The sequence below is a fragment of the Ursus arctos genome, unplaced genomic scaffold (genome assembly GCF_023065955.2).
Source record: "Ursus arctos isolate Adak ecotype North America unplaced genomic scaffold, UrsArc2.0 scaffold_29, whole genome shotgun sequence".
Taxonomy (NCBI): Eukaryota; Metazoa; Chordata; class Mammalia; order Carnivora; family Ursidae; genus Ursus; species Ursus arctos.
In genome coordinates, this window is record NW_026622974.1 from 29,183,088 (window position 1) to 29,198,861 (window position 15,774).

The window sequence follows — 15,774 nt, forward strand, 5'->3', positions numbered from 1 at the left end:
CCTCTGATGTGTATAGTTTCTTAATCTTTCCTTGTTTTTCATAACCTTGATGGTTTTAAAAGCATACTAGTCAGGTATTTCATAAACTGTTTTTCAGTTTGAGTTTACCTGATGTTTTCTTATGATTAAACTGGCATTACAAGTTTTTGGGAAGAAGACCACAGAGCTGAAGTGGCATTTTCATCACATCATGTTAAACAGTATATTCTGTGAATAAGACCTCACTTTTGATGTTAACCTTAATCAAGGCCGAGGTAATGATTGTCAGATTTTTCACTGTCAATTTACTTTTTTCCCTTCTGTAGTCAGTTCTTGGAAGTGAGTTACTAAGTCCGGTGTATACTGAAGGGAAGGGAAATTAAGTTTCGTATGTTATAGGAAAGAGTTTGTGCACATATTGTTTGGAATTCTTTTTTAAGGAAGATAGGTCTTGGGGCACGTGGTTGGCTTAGTTGGTTAAGTGTCTGCCTGCGGCTCAGGTTTTGATCTTGGGGTCCTGGGTTGAGCCCTGCATTGGCTCCCTGCTTGGAGGGGAGTCTGCTTCTCCCTCTCGCCCTGCTACTCCCTCCTACTCATTCTCAATCTCTCTCTCTCTCTCCCTCTCTCTTTCCCTCTCTCCCTCCAATAAATAAATAAAATCTTAAAAAAAAAAAAAAAAGGAAGATAGGTCTTTTCTCCCCATTTATTTTTATTCAGTCATTTATGTCAGTATGGATTCGTGAATATTTGTTCTATTTTGGGGGTTATAATCCAATACTGTTGTTGTTTGTTTTTTCTAAAATTGATTCACCTTTGTTCAACTAACTATTGGGAGGTTTAGTTTGGCTTCTGAAACCTTTTGACATGACCCCATCTTAAAAAAGCAGTGAACCTCCTTATTTTCTGGCATAGAAAATACTCTGGACTAATCTTGTATTTTCTCTGCTCCATCCCTACAGTCAGTCAATTCTTCTAGGAGCAAGGCTCCTTTTATTAGAGAATCGTATTTAGAAATCAAGATCTGGGGGCGCCTGGGTGGCACAGCGGTTAAAGCGTCTGCCTTCGGCTCAGGGCGTGATCCCGGCGTTCCGGTTCGAGCCCCACGTCAGGCTCCTCCTCTATGAGCCTGCTTCTTCCTCTCCCACTCCCCCTGCTTGTGTTCCCTCTCTCGCTGGCTGTCTCTATCTCTGTCGAATAAATTAAAAAAAAAAAAAAAATCTAAAAAAAAAAAAAGAAATCAAGATCTGGTTATAAGTGTGCTTGTTGCCACTGTGGTGTCACTATTGTCTAGATCTTCTCAGAGGACAAAGCCTTAGTTTTGTATTCTATTAATCCATGGTACAAGACATACCTGTATATTTTCCTTTTATCTATCTGTATGTATATCAAAGAAATACGAGTTCATATTGTTAACTCTTACCCAAGTACCGTTAGAATGAATAGAGTTCATTGTAGTTTTTTCTGTTGTGTTTTTGTAACCTCTTTCTCTGACAGGGAAAAACCTTGCTGCCATTATATACTATTTATTATTTGTTCGATCCCAGTATGCATGTAAAGAAGTTTCAGATTTGCTCATGGTGATTTGTTCCTTCCTATTTCATGGTATTTTTGGTTGTATACTCATATTCTTTGAGACTTTTTAAGACTTGTATTGAAATTTTATATTTTTTTAGAGAGGATTTGTATTTGATTCTGTTAGTCATGGAGAGGCGCTTTTTTTTTTGGCCTTTAAACATAGCTTTTTATTGTGGCAAAATGTACATAATATAAAATTTACAATTTTAACCATTTTTGTGTACAATTTTAGATTGTCATTAAGTACTTCAATGATGTTATGCAACCATCACCACTACCCGGTTCCAGAACTTTTACATCAACCCAAACAAAAACGGTGTACCAGTTAAGAAATAACTCTCCATTCTTCTCTTTGTCCAGCCCGTTAACTTCTGTCCTACTTTCTGCCTCTAAATTAGGTATCTTAGATACCTAATTTAAGTGGAATCATGTAGTATTTGTTATGTCTAGTTTATTTAACTCATTGTAATGTTTTCAAGGTTCATCCGTGTTGTCGCATGTATCAGAATTCATTCCTTTATGCCTGAATAATATTCCTCTGTATGTATGTGTGTACATGTATGTGCATACAGCACATTTTATTTATTAATTTGTCTTTTGATGTTAGGGTTGTTTTCACCTTTGGCTATTTTAAATGCTATTATGAGCGTTGGTGTACAAGTATCAGAGTCCATGCTCTGAGTTATTTTGCGTATATACCTAGAAGTGGGACTTCTGGATTATAGGGTAATTCTATGTTTAACTTTTTGAGGAACTGTCATACTTCTCATGTTAGCTGCACCATTTTACATTATCACCAGCAATGCATAGAAGTTCTGATTTCTCGGGGCGCCTGGGTGGCACAGCGGTTAAGCGTCTGCCTTCGGCTCAGGGCGTGATCCCGGCGTTATGGGATCGAGCCCCACATCAGGCTCTTCCGCTGGGAGCCTGCTTCTTCCTCTCCCACTCCCCCTGCTTGTGTTCCCTCTCTCGCTGGCTGTCTCTATCTCTGTCGAATGAATAAATAAAATCTTTAAAAAAAAAAAAAAGTTCTGATTTCTCCACATCCTTACCAATACTTATTACTTTATGTTTTAAAAAAATAATGGCCATTCAAATGGGTGTGAAGTAATATCTCATTATAGTTTTAATTTGCATTTCCCTAACGTTCAGTGATATTCAGCATCTTCTTTTGTGAGACTATTTTAATTATAGGCTTTTCTGGATCATGTAGGTATGGGTATGAAAATCTGGTCCCAAACCGGAGTAATTGTGAGCTTATGGTTAGGAATTCATTTAACCATGGGGTAAATATACTTTGTCTTCAGTTCAACCCAAAAACCCAGAGCAAAGACAAGACATCTTAATTATTTCCACTGTTTTTCAGTTTCTTTTTTTTCCCTTGGTCATCTAATTGGAAGGTTACTCTTCAGGTCTTCTGGTCTTCAGTCTGACCCCTCGTCTTGCTGGCATCCCAAACTTGATCTTAAAGCCCCAGTTCTAGGACATCAGGTTTTTGTCATATGACTCCAAGACAAATGCCAGCTTCAGAAGTTCATTTATCTCTCTGAGTTCACATTTCCTAATTGTTTATGGCTTCAAGGGGTTTCAGCCATGCACTTGAAAATTTTTTAAAACTCAGTGTGAGCATGTTTGGTGTTCTGATGTAGAGAGTTTTCCTGGACATCGAGTTCATCATATTGTCAATGCAGAAAACCTAGTTTCTCTTCTGTTAAAGGCAGAGATGATTGACTGAAGTAAAAAAAAGGCTAGCGGTCTGGATATAGTTCTCATAAATAGAGCAAGCTAAGAGGTTCTGATTTCTAGGATTAGTGATCAAATATGGAGATACTGGGTTGATTTTTATATATTTCATACATAATCATGTGCTTCCCCCCATTTTTATTATATCTTACTAATTTGGGCTTCTTCATAATACACTCATGCATTTGGACAACTGTAAATTAGCAAAAACAGATTTTTAATGTGTTCTTTCTTGCTTTAGAGGAAATAAGATGTTTATAAGAAATAGTCAAAAAGCAAGAAAATTAAGAGAAAATTTAGACTAATCAAACAGCTTGGGAAATGCTTTTATTGAATAATTCTTTTGAATACTTATCTCAGTTTGTTTTTATTTCAGCTTTGGCTAGATCAGAATCTAAGAGAGATGGAGGTTTTAAAAATAATTGGAGCTTTGATCATGGAGACGAAAGTGAAGGAGATCCAGAGAAAGAGTAAGAATTTTTTTTAACCTCGGATATTTTTTAAGGATGACATTTCATTAAAAAATGATTTATATTCCATGGAAGTATTTTTAAGAGTATGGTATTCTTTAAAAAAAAAGTCTATTATAGTAACATCAAGGGAAGAAAATGCAGTTTTTTAAATTAAATAATTTTGCTGTTAAGTTTCTCCATCTTTTGAAATGTGTAGATATATGCATGTGATACATTTAAGCTTACAATTAAAAACTGACTGTTGAAGATTTTCAATTAAAGAAATTGGGCTTTTTTAAAAAATAAAATTCTGTTCAGGCAGTGTGATTTGAGAAGCTGCCATTTATCATGAATAAGTGAACCCAGATTAAAACCCCTGAATTTTGTGTGAAAGTTTAAGTGCTATAGTATCTTTCTTTACAGTTGTCCCATCCATCTTAGATCACATTACCACCAGAGAAAGCAGAAACAGTATAAATGATAAACACAGATGTTGATCCAGACAGAAGTTAAAGTATTGATTATTCTTTGTTAGTGTGCTTGAGATGTCTGCTTTGTAAAATTTAAATGATAGTTTTAATAGAACCTTTTGTATATCATGATATTTGTATTGCAAATTCATCATTGCCATTAGGTGCCTTGATTTATTGATCTGGTTTTCCACTGGTTAGCACAATTCAGAGATAACACAAATATATGTACATTGTATATGTAGACACACACACACACACATTATGTATAAACACATATAGTTCTACCAAAACTATTAAGTATTTTTAAAATTTTTTTACACAAGAAGTCATTCAGAGTATATTGGCTGAATATTGTGGGAGCTTCACTTCTGTCTGGGGAACAGCTCCATTCATCATTACCACTTTTATGTGCTTTCATCTATGAGATAATGGATCAAAGTGAACTTTTATTTGAAGGAGAGCTTTGAACCTATAAGTTTCTCAGCTAAAATTGGTATTTTATGGTTGTCTTTCTCTTGTTTCTTTTTTTCTTTCTTTTTAAATTTAGAATAATTTTTTATTACAGATACTTAGTATTTATGTAGTTTCAAAAAATTGGAATTAAATCTGAAATTGAGTAGAAAGCATGTCACCTTTTAAACATTTTTGTAAAATGTTTGGAAGGAGAGAATTTTTAGTATTAAAAAAGTTGGGATGTCTGTAAACAATAATGGAACGTTGTATATTTTTATTATAAATAGCTAGGATTTTACTAAAAATAGTTCTGCAGAACTGTGTTTATAAGAATGTATTTTGACTTTCTTTGTTAAATTTGTCATGATTATGTAAAAAAAATTGTATTTTAAAGTGTTACCTGTTCTGTATATTTCATTTATGAATTACACTCTTTGGCTTATCATTATAATAAGATCCTTAGGAGCTTCAGCTTTTTTAATATCTTGAGATTAACATGAACTGTTAATAGATATATCAGTCTTTGAGAGTCTTAGGCCAGTCATTCTAAAGTGTTGATATTTCTAAGAGTTGCAAAGGTATGACTATTTTACTCTGGTAACACTATTGGAATTACTTTTTTTTTTACATCAGCTAAGGTTTTCTTACCATTTTTTTCTCTGTTTTGTTTCTTTGTTCTTTTCTCCTAATTTTAAATCTAAGAAAGGAAAAATGAATGACCATGTATGAAATCTACAGTTACGGAAACAAAAATTGTATGTTTGTTTATAGCAGGGATCAACAAACAATGGCCCACGGGCCCAGTCTGGCCCAGCATTGGATTTTGTTAATAGTTTTATTGGAATATAGCCACACACATAATCTGTGGCCGCTTTCATACTAAAATAATAGAGTAGTTGGTGTAGATTGTATAGCCTACAAAGCGTAATTTGCTCTCTGGCCCTTTATAGAAAAAGTTTGCTGATCCCTGAATGGGGTAGGCAAAGAGATTAAAACTTCTGAATTTAATGTATGGGTTGTAATTGTCACTTAAGTTTTTTTTTTTTCCCCTTATTTTCTGTATAGTGAGGCAAATCTACTCAGTGTAGATGAAGATGAGGATTCCGAGACTCCAAAAGGAAAAAAGGCAAGTGTTGCTTTATTAACCTTTTTTGGTAAATTTTTTAGGTTATATACTAAAAACTGATACTTCAAAAGAGGATTTTTTATTTTTTAATTGAAATTCCCAACCACCCACTTCCCTACCCAAGGCTAGTGGTGTTCCCAGTGTCTTGGTTATTCCATCAGAGATTTTATGTGTTACAAAGAAAATATGTATATTCTTGTCCTACCCTCTTACATTAACACAATTAATAGTATACTGTATGCGATTTTTAATCTTTTTTAAAATTAACGTATCTTAGAGACGATCCATAAGTGTCCATTAAAAGCACCCTGTTCTTTTCAGTACATTTATGATGTACTATTCTTGTCCAGTACCACTATTGAAGGATATTTATGGTGTTCACCTTTTCTTTTTGCCATAAAATAAGTTGAGTAGAGTAGCCTTCTATACGGGTTATTTCGCACATATACAAACATATCTTTAGGATGAATTCCTAACAGTAGAGCTGCTGTATCAGGACAGATACATTTCTGATTTTGTTATACCTGATTTACACTTTTACCAGCAATGTCTGAGTATGCCTGTTTCCCCACACACTTGTCACAGTGTTATCAACCTTTTGATCTTTGTCAGCAAAAACTAGTATCTTGGGGCGCCTGGGTGGCTCAGTCCGTTAAGTGTCTGCCTTTGGCTCTGGTCATGATCTCAGGGTCCTGGGATTGAGCCCTGCATTGGGGCTCCCTGTTCTGCAAGGAGTCTGCTTCTCCCTCTCTCTCTGCCCCTCCCACCCGCTTGTGCTCGCTCTCAAATAAATAAATAAGTAAGTAATCTCTAAAAAAAGTCTATGTCCATTAAAAAAAATTGTACCTTGATGTAGTCTTAATTGACAGTTTATATTTCTTTTATTGCGAATGAGGTTGAATGTGTTTTCATATGTGTAGTCTATTTACTTCTTGATAATTACCAGTTAATATCCTTTGCCCATTATTCTATTTAATCTTTAGAATATTATTGATTTGTAGAAATTCTTTTTATATTGAGCCTAGGCACACATTTTCTCACATTTTTGACATCTCTGAAATCTGTCTAGATGCATCTTATAATAATGGCATGACATGGTTTAATTAGAAAGATTTTCTCGCACATTAGTATTTACAGTGGTATGTATCTTATAATGGTTTCTTAGGTTTGATGAAATAACAGTGTTTTGGAGAAATTGGTCCCTTGCTGTGATACTATAAGCTAATATTTTAAACCAGTTTTTTTTTTTCACTAGTGTTTTGTCTTTGCGTTTGGTGATTATTGCCTTTGAGAAAATGTATTTTCTTATGTTGTTAAATATATTGATTTTTTTTTCCTTTTATGGCTTCTGGGTTTAGTGTCTTTGTTCCAAATGATGTTGACTTAGTTACTTATTTGGTTTGTCCTACTAGATAAATAGTTTCACAATACCAATACAAATAGAATTATTAATAAAACGATTTGAAGTTTTTTTCATTCTGTTTGCTTATTGGTGTTTGGTGGCACCACCAGGTATATCCTACTAGGAATATGTATTTAAATTACTGTGTTGTTTTTTTTTTTTTAAGTGAACTTTTTTAAAAAAAAATATTTATTTTAAGTAGTCTCTACACCCAACCTGGGGCTTGAATTCACGACCCCAAGTTCATCTCCGGCTGAGCCAGCCAGGCACCTCTAAATTACTGTGCTTTTAAATCAATTGAAATGACTTAATTTGTTTTATAATTATACAGAAAATATTTATATGATTCCAAAGTCATATCTACAAAAGAAGTTTTATTCAGAGAAGTCTAAGTTTTGTTTTGATTCCCTCTATCCTTTTCTCTTTCACTAATAAACTACCTTTTTTAAAAAAATTACATGGTTTAGCCCTTCATTGTTCTTTTTTTTTTTTTTTTTCATTTTTAATAGAATATACAACCTTTCTCAGAGAAACTGTCCACAAACTATTTGGTACCTTGATTGTTTTACTTAACAGTATGGTCTGTGGATCACTCCACTAGCAAAGTACTCAGAAATCTTTATTATCTCTTTTATTGTTACATAGTACTCCAGTGACTGGATGAACAGTAAATATTTAGTTGGTTCCCTAGTGTTAAGCAGAGGTCTTTTGCTATTGTAAGCTGTGTTTTAATAAAGCCTTATGCTTAAATAAATAAATAAATAAAGCCTCATGCTTATGTTTTTTCCTACCTTTACAGTATATTTATGGGATAGAGTCCTAGAATTGCAGTTGCTGTTTCAGAGGGTAAATTTACATGTAATTTCGCTAGTTATTGCTAAATGCATCATTCACAGGAATTAGCATTTGCCATTCCCACTAATAATATATGAGAATTCCTATTTCTTTGTAATCTTGCAAGTATGTGGTCAGACTTGAATTTTTACTGATCTGACATAGCACCCTCTTCACATATTTCCTATACTTAAAGTTGAATAACATTTTAGGGACGTTTAATGTCCTCTCCCCCCATCTTTGTGGGGGTTTTTTTCTTCCATAATATCTCTACCTTGTCATAATTAAGGGAATTTATAGAATTTGAAGTTTTTCCCTTTGTACTCTAAAGTTTTCGTTTATAAAGTTACACTGAAAAACTATTAAGGTTTTTCATATTGCTGTTTTCTTTAGCTTTTACTTTAACATCTTGATTGCTTAGAGTGCTATTGTTTAGGTGTTCTTCAGGTGGACAGAAATATAGTGTACTTCGCAGGGAAAAGTAAAAGGTATTTTTAATTACTAACTTCTGTGACATTGGTTTTCAATTTATGTGGGTTTTTTTCCTTTGAAAATGCCCTTAATTAAAAAAAATATATGCCTTATACATTTTTAAGGATGTAGGTGTTGATATTTTAAAATAAAATTTAAATGATATTTATGTGTATCTAGTGATCTCTGAAGATAATTCTGATTTGATACTCAGCATCTATTTTAAAAATACATGTACCATCTCCTCTTTGACAGTTGGAAATTTTATATTATACCTTTTTCTCCTTAAATTCATATTTCTGTTCAGTTTTCCCATAGAACTTTTAGTTTCATATATTTATCTTTTGTATGTATTTTAACTTCATATGATATCTTTTTATGCAATTGAAAATCTTTTAATTACTCCATCACACTAATAGGTATACATTTATTGAAATTTAACATTAAATAACTGTCACTACAAGGTTCTAAGTATTTTTTTACTGGATTGAGTTGTCCTTATAATTATTATTATTAAACAATCTAAAAATATGTTATAGATATTTATAATTATTAAACCTATTATGTAAAATTATATTGGAAACGTATTTCTTAAAATGGGTTGTGCTGATGTTTCCCTTCTTTATTCATTTGGTTCACATATCCACGAACAAATATTATTTATTGCTAGAATAAAGCTTTCAGTAGCAATTTGCTTTCTTTTTTCTTTTTTAAAGATTTATTTATTTGAGAGAGAGCATGCATGTGCCAGTGAACATGGGGGGTGGGCAGAGGGAGAGGGAGAGTCTCAAGCATACTCCACACAGAGCCTGGGGCTTGATCTCACAACCCTGAGATCACTACCTAAACCAAAACCAAGAGTTGGACACTTAACCAACTGCACCACTCAGGCACCTGACAATTTTCTTCTTAACTTTTTCTTATAAATGCTGAGAAATCTCGGTCATATAATAGATAAGGATAGAGTTTTGCTACAGCATTATCCTTCAATTCTTTCCTTTGAATTAAATGCCAAAAATCACATAGCAATTTAATATTTAAAAGTTAAAAATAATTTGTGATCCAGTGATCAGAGTCATTGCCCTCTGAATTTGGGGGAAGTATATTAAAAAGGCTTTGTTAAACTTAACAAGTGGCCAGTAATTATACTTGCTACTTTTAGATTCCTTTTTTTTTTTTAAACTAGATACTCTGAGAAATAATTTAAAAAATTGAAATCTTGTTAACTGCAGGATGCCTTTGCCAGTATGATTTTTTTGTGTGAAATATTTTATAATTTTTGTTTTGTGTATTTTTTTTAAATGTTGGAACTGCATATTTTGTTCATTTACTCTATGGAAAATATCTATATATAATTTACATATAGTACTGCCAGTCAGTTAAATTAGATACATTATTTATCAGTAAATATTTTCATTTTTCAGTCAAGTATACATGTTAATTTTTATCTTCATGACAGCTGTTTCATTTCACTTCAGAATTCTAAGGTAGAAAAATACAGCCTTGGTTTTGACCTGAGTTTGTTACTTGGTTGCAATAAGGCATAGTGGATTTCAGTCTTGTTTTAAAAACTTAGGCTTTCTTTGAGTTGTTCTCACTTGATTTTCTCCTTGGGGCAGTGCTTTTCTTGATAATAATTGGAATAGAATATACAAAGCCATTAAGTGCAAATTTTTATCACTTTTGCTTTCCGTTCTGCAATTAAATTAAGGAAATCTAATAACTTTGGTCTGGAATATCCAGTTTCTAACCCATGGTTAGAAATATATATATTTAAACAGAAATAGTTATAAAACAGGGAAAGATATGAAGACCTACTACTATTTATTGTGCCAAAGGAGATTCTAGTATTTCCAGTTGTTCCTTTTAAAAGATTTTTAGATTTTCATGCAGTAGGTAAGAATTATGTCTTTCTTGGGAAAGGAGATATTGTATGATGCCTTTTCTACAGATTGGTTTTAAAGTAAATCAATTTTAAGAAAGTGTAAAAATGGTGATTGAGGATTTAGGAATTGATTTCCTTAAAACTATACATGCCTGCTTGTCCTTCAGAAAGTTTTTCTATATCCTGAGGGGTTACATACTCCCGGATTTTTAATGGCTTGTGGGTAAAAATAAGTCCATATCGATCATTGGTTTAAACTAATATAGTTCCTCTTCTCAAGTGAGCATGGACTTAGGAGTAGGCCTTTTTTGGCATTAAAAATGTTTTAGTATTCTTCCCCTTCCCTTTCACAGAATACTCCTTTTGCCTTTGGGCTTCTGCAGTTTCATTGTGCCTTTTTAGATAAAGGATATATGTCTTTCATTGGTTCTAGAAAAATTTTAATCATTATTATCTGTGGATATTACCTTTTTACATTATTCTCTGGAACTTTTATTAGAATTAATAATAATATGATTTTTTCATATCCTTTAACCTGTATTTTATATACAAAAGAAAAAAAGATAAAGGGCAAAGTCAGAATCATCTCTGTACCATATTCTAGGTAATTTCCTGAGCTCTGTTTTCTAATTCACTAAGTTTTATCTTTATCTTTGTCTAATCTGCTATTTAATATTTCCATTGCATTCATCTTTTTTTCTTTTAAAAAAAATTTTAATTGTTATTTTTAAGTAGCTCCGTGCCTAACATGGAGTCCAACATGGGGCTTAAACTCATGATCCTGAGATTAAGATCTGAGTGGAGTTCAAGAGTCAGACACTTAACTGACTGAGCCACCCAGGTGCCCCTTTAAAAAAAAAAAAAAGCATTTATCACTTGTAGGACTTTGTTGGTTCTCTTTTAAAATTTTGTTTTTTCCCTAGTGTCTAATTCTTTATTGTTTCAATATCCATTTTGTTTTTAAGAATTCAGATGTCTTTAATGTACATTTTATATGTCTATTTAATAGATTCTTTTTTTTTAAATAGATTCTTTTAAGTTATCTTACTGTCTGAAGTTCTTAGGTGCTAAATTTCCTGAATACTTGTTTTTTAGTTAAATTGACTTACTTGATGTGTGGTAAGTTTTGGTGGATGATAACCACATATTGATAATTTTTGCACATTTCACAGTTCCAGTGAAATATTTATTCATGTAGCAAATATGTATTGATACAAGTGTTCCACATGCTAGTGAGCAAAATAGACAAGTTTCTTTTCAGTATGGAGCTTAAATTATAGTAATTGACTGTACACATTTGTGACTTAATGAGTAATGTTACAATACAAATCTGGCCTACAACCTGTGGCCTAAGAACCATTTTTACATAGTTTCCCCCAAAGTCAAAAGGATGATATTTTATTACATGTGAATATTATATGAAATTTGAATTTATGTTCATAAATAAAATTTTGGAAAACAGCTGTGTTCATTGTTTATGTATTGTCTATTACTGCTTTCATGCTACAACACAGATTTGAATTATTTGGAGAGAGTTGAGTAGTTTCAGTGGACATTTTATGACCCACAAAGTACTTGTTGTGTGGCCCTTTGTAAAAAAGTTTTGCTGATCCCTATCCCATTGTTTTTACCTTTACTGTATAAAGGTAGTCTGTGTGGATTGATACCCAGTTAAGAGAAGCAGTTTTTTTGGATGGGTGGTGTATTAGAGTAGTTAGTATCAGATTCTAGGCCTGCTAATGTCCACTTTATAGGATGGTTGTAAGAATTTTGAGACTATGTAACTTACATAGTGCATGGCACTACTAAGTCTTCCATAAATAGCTAAGGCCAATGTTTATATTTGGTTTTGTAATCGTGATTGTTTTGTGTTAATCCATCTGTACACGGTAGTTCTCCTGATCTTATGTTTGCATTAGCTAGTGAGCTGTCTTAGGCTACTAAAGAGGGGGGCAAACGGCTAGGAAAATTAAGTTTTTCAGGAACCTCCAGATTGAATATATCATCTTGAACTTTAGTAGTAGTAGTTCTCTAATCTCTGAGATAGTCATCCATAAATGAATAGCTTGATTTTTAAAAAATTTATTTTATTTATCTTATTTCCCCATAATTTGATGTTGATTAGCAAGTTAAGAGCACAAATAAAATGAGGGAAAATAAAAATTATTAGGCAGAGAGAAGTAGATGTACTAGGGATTTAAAATAATTTATATGTTGTATTTTAATTCAGCAGTTATTTTTAAGTTTTCCGTAAGCTAGAATTATGTCCTGTAAGTTTATGCTTGTGTGAAGAGACTTTTTTACAACTTTATATCCTATGATTCTCCTGTGGAATAAATTCTCCCCCAACCCCCCCCCCCTCCCCGAGCTACCTTCTAAGTGTAACAGATGGTAGGGTACTTTTTCTAAGGTAATTTGATGGTAACAGTAAAAGGTTTTATTGAGATACAATCATCTCTGACAAAGCTGGAAGTACTGGTTTTCTGTTGCCAACTGAAGTGTATGTAATTTTTAATAGTAACCTATAGGCAACAGAATTGGGAAATTTTAAGACTTGAGTTATACAGATCCTCTTGCTATAATGGTGGGCTTTGGATTGTCTGTTGCTGTGCCCTAACGCTTTCTCAAAAAAGTTTCGAAAATGTATGAGCATTTAATCAGAAATATGGTTGAATTAGCTGAGTTATGTGCCTGCGTATTGGGTGTGATAATTTTGGCTTAAATAATTCTTAAGAGGAAAGATTAACTTTCTACATTTATATAAAGGAATATTTAGTACAGTTCCTTTGATTTTGAGATATTTTGTATCCTAATGATGAATTCTTTTTGGATAACACAGTTTTTGCTTTTTTTTTGTTAAGCATCTGTATTTATATTTCTATAAACAACACTATAAAAATTCCTCATGCAGTATAGTATGGGAAAGTATAGGCTTTGGAATCAGACCAGTTTTTAAATGTTTAAATCTATTTAGCTAGTTTGGACAAGTTACTTTGCTTTTTAAGTTCAATAAACTTTGTAACAGGGATAGAATTTCAATAAAGTTCAAATGATGTACAGCGGAGAGGTTTTATTGAGAAAAGAAGACCGAAGTGGGAAATTTGAATATATTAATCCTGTCACTCAGTAGCAGCAAGTAATTGGCTTGATGTTTTAGGTGTGGTTGCTGAATCCCAATCTAAAGAACTACTGAAATGTCTAAAATACGGAGATTGAATATAAAGTAACTAACATAATGCCTATTCATAGTACAGGTTTACTAAATACTAGTTTTTGTAATTACCTAGATAGGAATGAAATTATATGGTCGGTGTTTTATGGAAACTTTTTGCTTCTGAGATTCTTTTTTATTTTAATGTTAAATACTTTATTACAGCATGTGCAAAGATTGAGGGTTTATATTGAAATATAAATATTATATTTGAGAGGCTAGTTGGAATTTTCTGGCCCAGTCAAGCCCTCTAAATCATGTAGCTCATACATACTTCCATAAAGTATATCCCTAAGTTCATCCTCTCATGCAAAAATTTGAAGCTAGAACCATCTAAACTAGTTCATGTAATGCTCTTCTCCCCAGCTTGTACCAGGTTCTGTCTGTCACCTAGCCTGACAAATTGATCTGAGATCAATTTATGATCTCATTTTGTCTGTGGAACTCACACTCCATGGGCCTCCTATCACAGGGACCTCACACATCTGCCAACAGTGTTTTAAAGCTTCACCCTCTTTGGCGAAATACCTCATGGAGGATCTGTCTACTCTTCTCCCCAATCTCTTTGCTCCTTATTCCTTTCTCTCTGTGCTTAATAAGTACATTGGGTTTTTGTTTTGTTTGTTTTGGGTCTTTCATGACAAAAGGGCTTTGTCCAAACTGGGGGCTGCTTACCGTTGCTCAGTACTGTTTCCTCAGAGCATGGACAAATAAGTATATAATAGGCATGTAATACATATTTGCTGACTGAGTTTTGGCACCAAATAAATGGATATTCCTCCCACAGAATGATTTGGAAATCAAGTCTAATCAGAAACCATTTGGGGAAGGGCCTTGATTAGATTCTATAAGCAGTAGAGAATAAAATTTTATTGAAGCAGATAGGCTGTTTAATGTTTCAAAAGGTACCCTACCCAGTTCTGACACCCTACCACTTTATTAAAAGAAAGTTGTTCCCTTAATAGAGACTAATACCAATATGAGATTTTGACAAAGAATATAACCTAAAACTCTCTCAACAATCCGTAGGAAAATTCTGGTTATAAGAAGTATTATGTATAGTTCTTTATTTACAACACATGTAGTCTTTTAAAAAGTCTGAATTTTGTAGTTGTATCATGGCATCAAAGGCTATGAAGTTGGGTCAAAATGATTGGACTACTGGTGAAATACTTTCACTCACTTGTATTGTGATGTGCTGTGTACTTTATCATACTCTGAGTAACAAAAAGTTATATAAAATTCACTATTGTATTTCATTTTGAGAACATCGTCAAATCATTTTCTGTTACATTAGTCAGAATGTCTTCTTCATTAAGCTCTCAGTGAGAATTTCAAGCGTGGCAGTTATGTTGCCATTTGCCAGGCATTACTTTATCGATCTTAATTTCTTATTTATTACTTTTATATCTTTATTAAATTCAAGTTAGCTAACATATAGTGTAGTATTGGTTTCAGGAGTAGAATTTAGTGATTCATCACTTACATGTAACACCCTTCTTAATGCCCGTCACCGTTTAGCACACATCTCCTCACTCTCCTCCCTTCCAGCAACTCGCAGTTTGTTCTCTGCAGCTCAGAGTCTCTTATGGTTTGCCTCCCTCTCTGTTTTTATCTTATTTTATTTTTCCTTCCCCTATAGTCATCTGTTTTGTTTCTTAAATTCCACATATGACTGAAATCATGTCGTATTTGTCTTTCTCTGACTGACTTATTTCACTTAGCATAATATACTTTGGTTCCACCCACGTTGTTGAAAATGGAAAGAGTTCATTCTTTTTCATTTTATATATGTACCACATTTTCTTTTATCCATTCATCAGTCAATGTACATTTGGGCTCTTTCCATAATTTGGCTATTGTTGATAGGGCTGCTATAAACATTGGGATGCATGTGCCCCTTCAAACCAGCATTTTTCTATCCTTTGGATAAATACCTAGTAGTGCAGTTGCTGGGTCTAGGGTAGTTACTCTATTTTTAATTTTTTGAGTAACCTCCAGATTGTTCTCTAGAATTTGCACCAGTTTGCATTCCCACCAACAGGTCAGGAGGGTTCCCCTTTTTCCACATCCTTGCCAACATCTGTTGTTTCCTGAGTTGTTAATTTTAGCTATTCTGACAGGTGTCAGTTGGTATCTCATTATGGTTTTGATTTTTACTTCCTTGATG

At 33.1% G+C, this 15,774-nt stretch overlaps 1 protein-coding gene across 15 annotated transcripts in view; it reads left to right on the plus strand.

Moving 5' to 3' along the window:
* The window catches only part of SENP6 (SUMO specific peptidase 6), a 116,939-nt gene that overhangs the window by 20,851 nt on the left and 80,314 nt on the right, over positions 1-15,774 (plus strand). For all 15 annotated transcript variants that reach the window (XM_026507055.4, XM_026507059.4, XM_026507063.4 and 12 more), the window contains exons 2-3: positions 3,674-3,767; positions 5,741-5,801. In XM_026507055.4, coding sequence (XP_026362840.2) covers positions 3,674-3,767; positions 5,741-5,801 — 155 coding nt within the window. The remainder of the gene's footprint in view (positions 1-3,673; positions 3,768-5,740; positions 5,802-15,774) is intronic.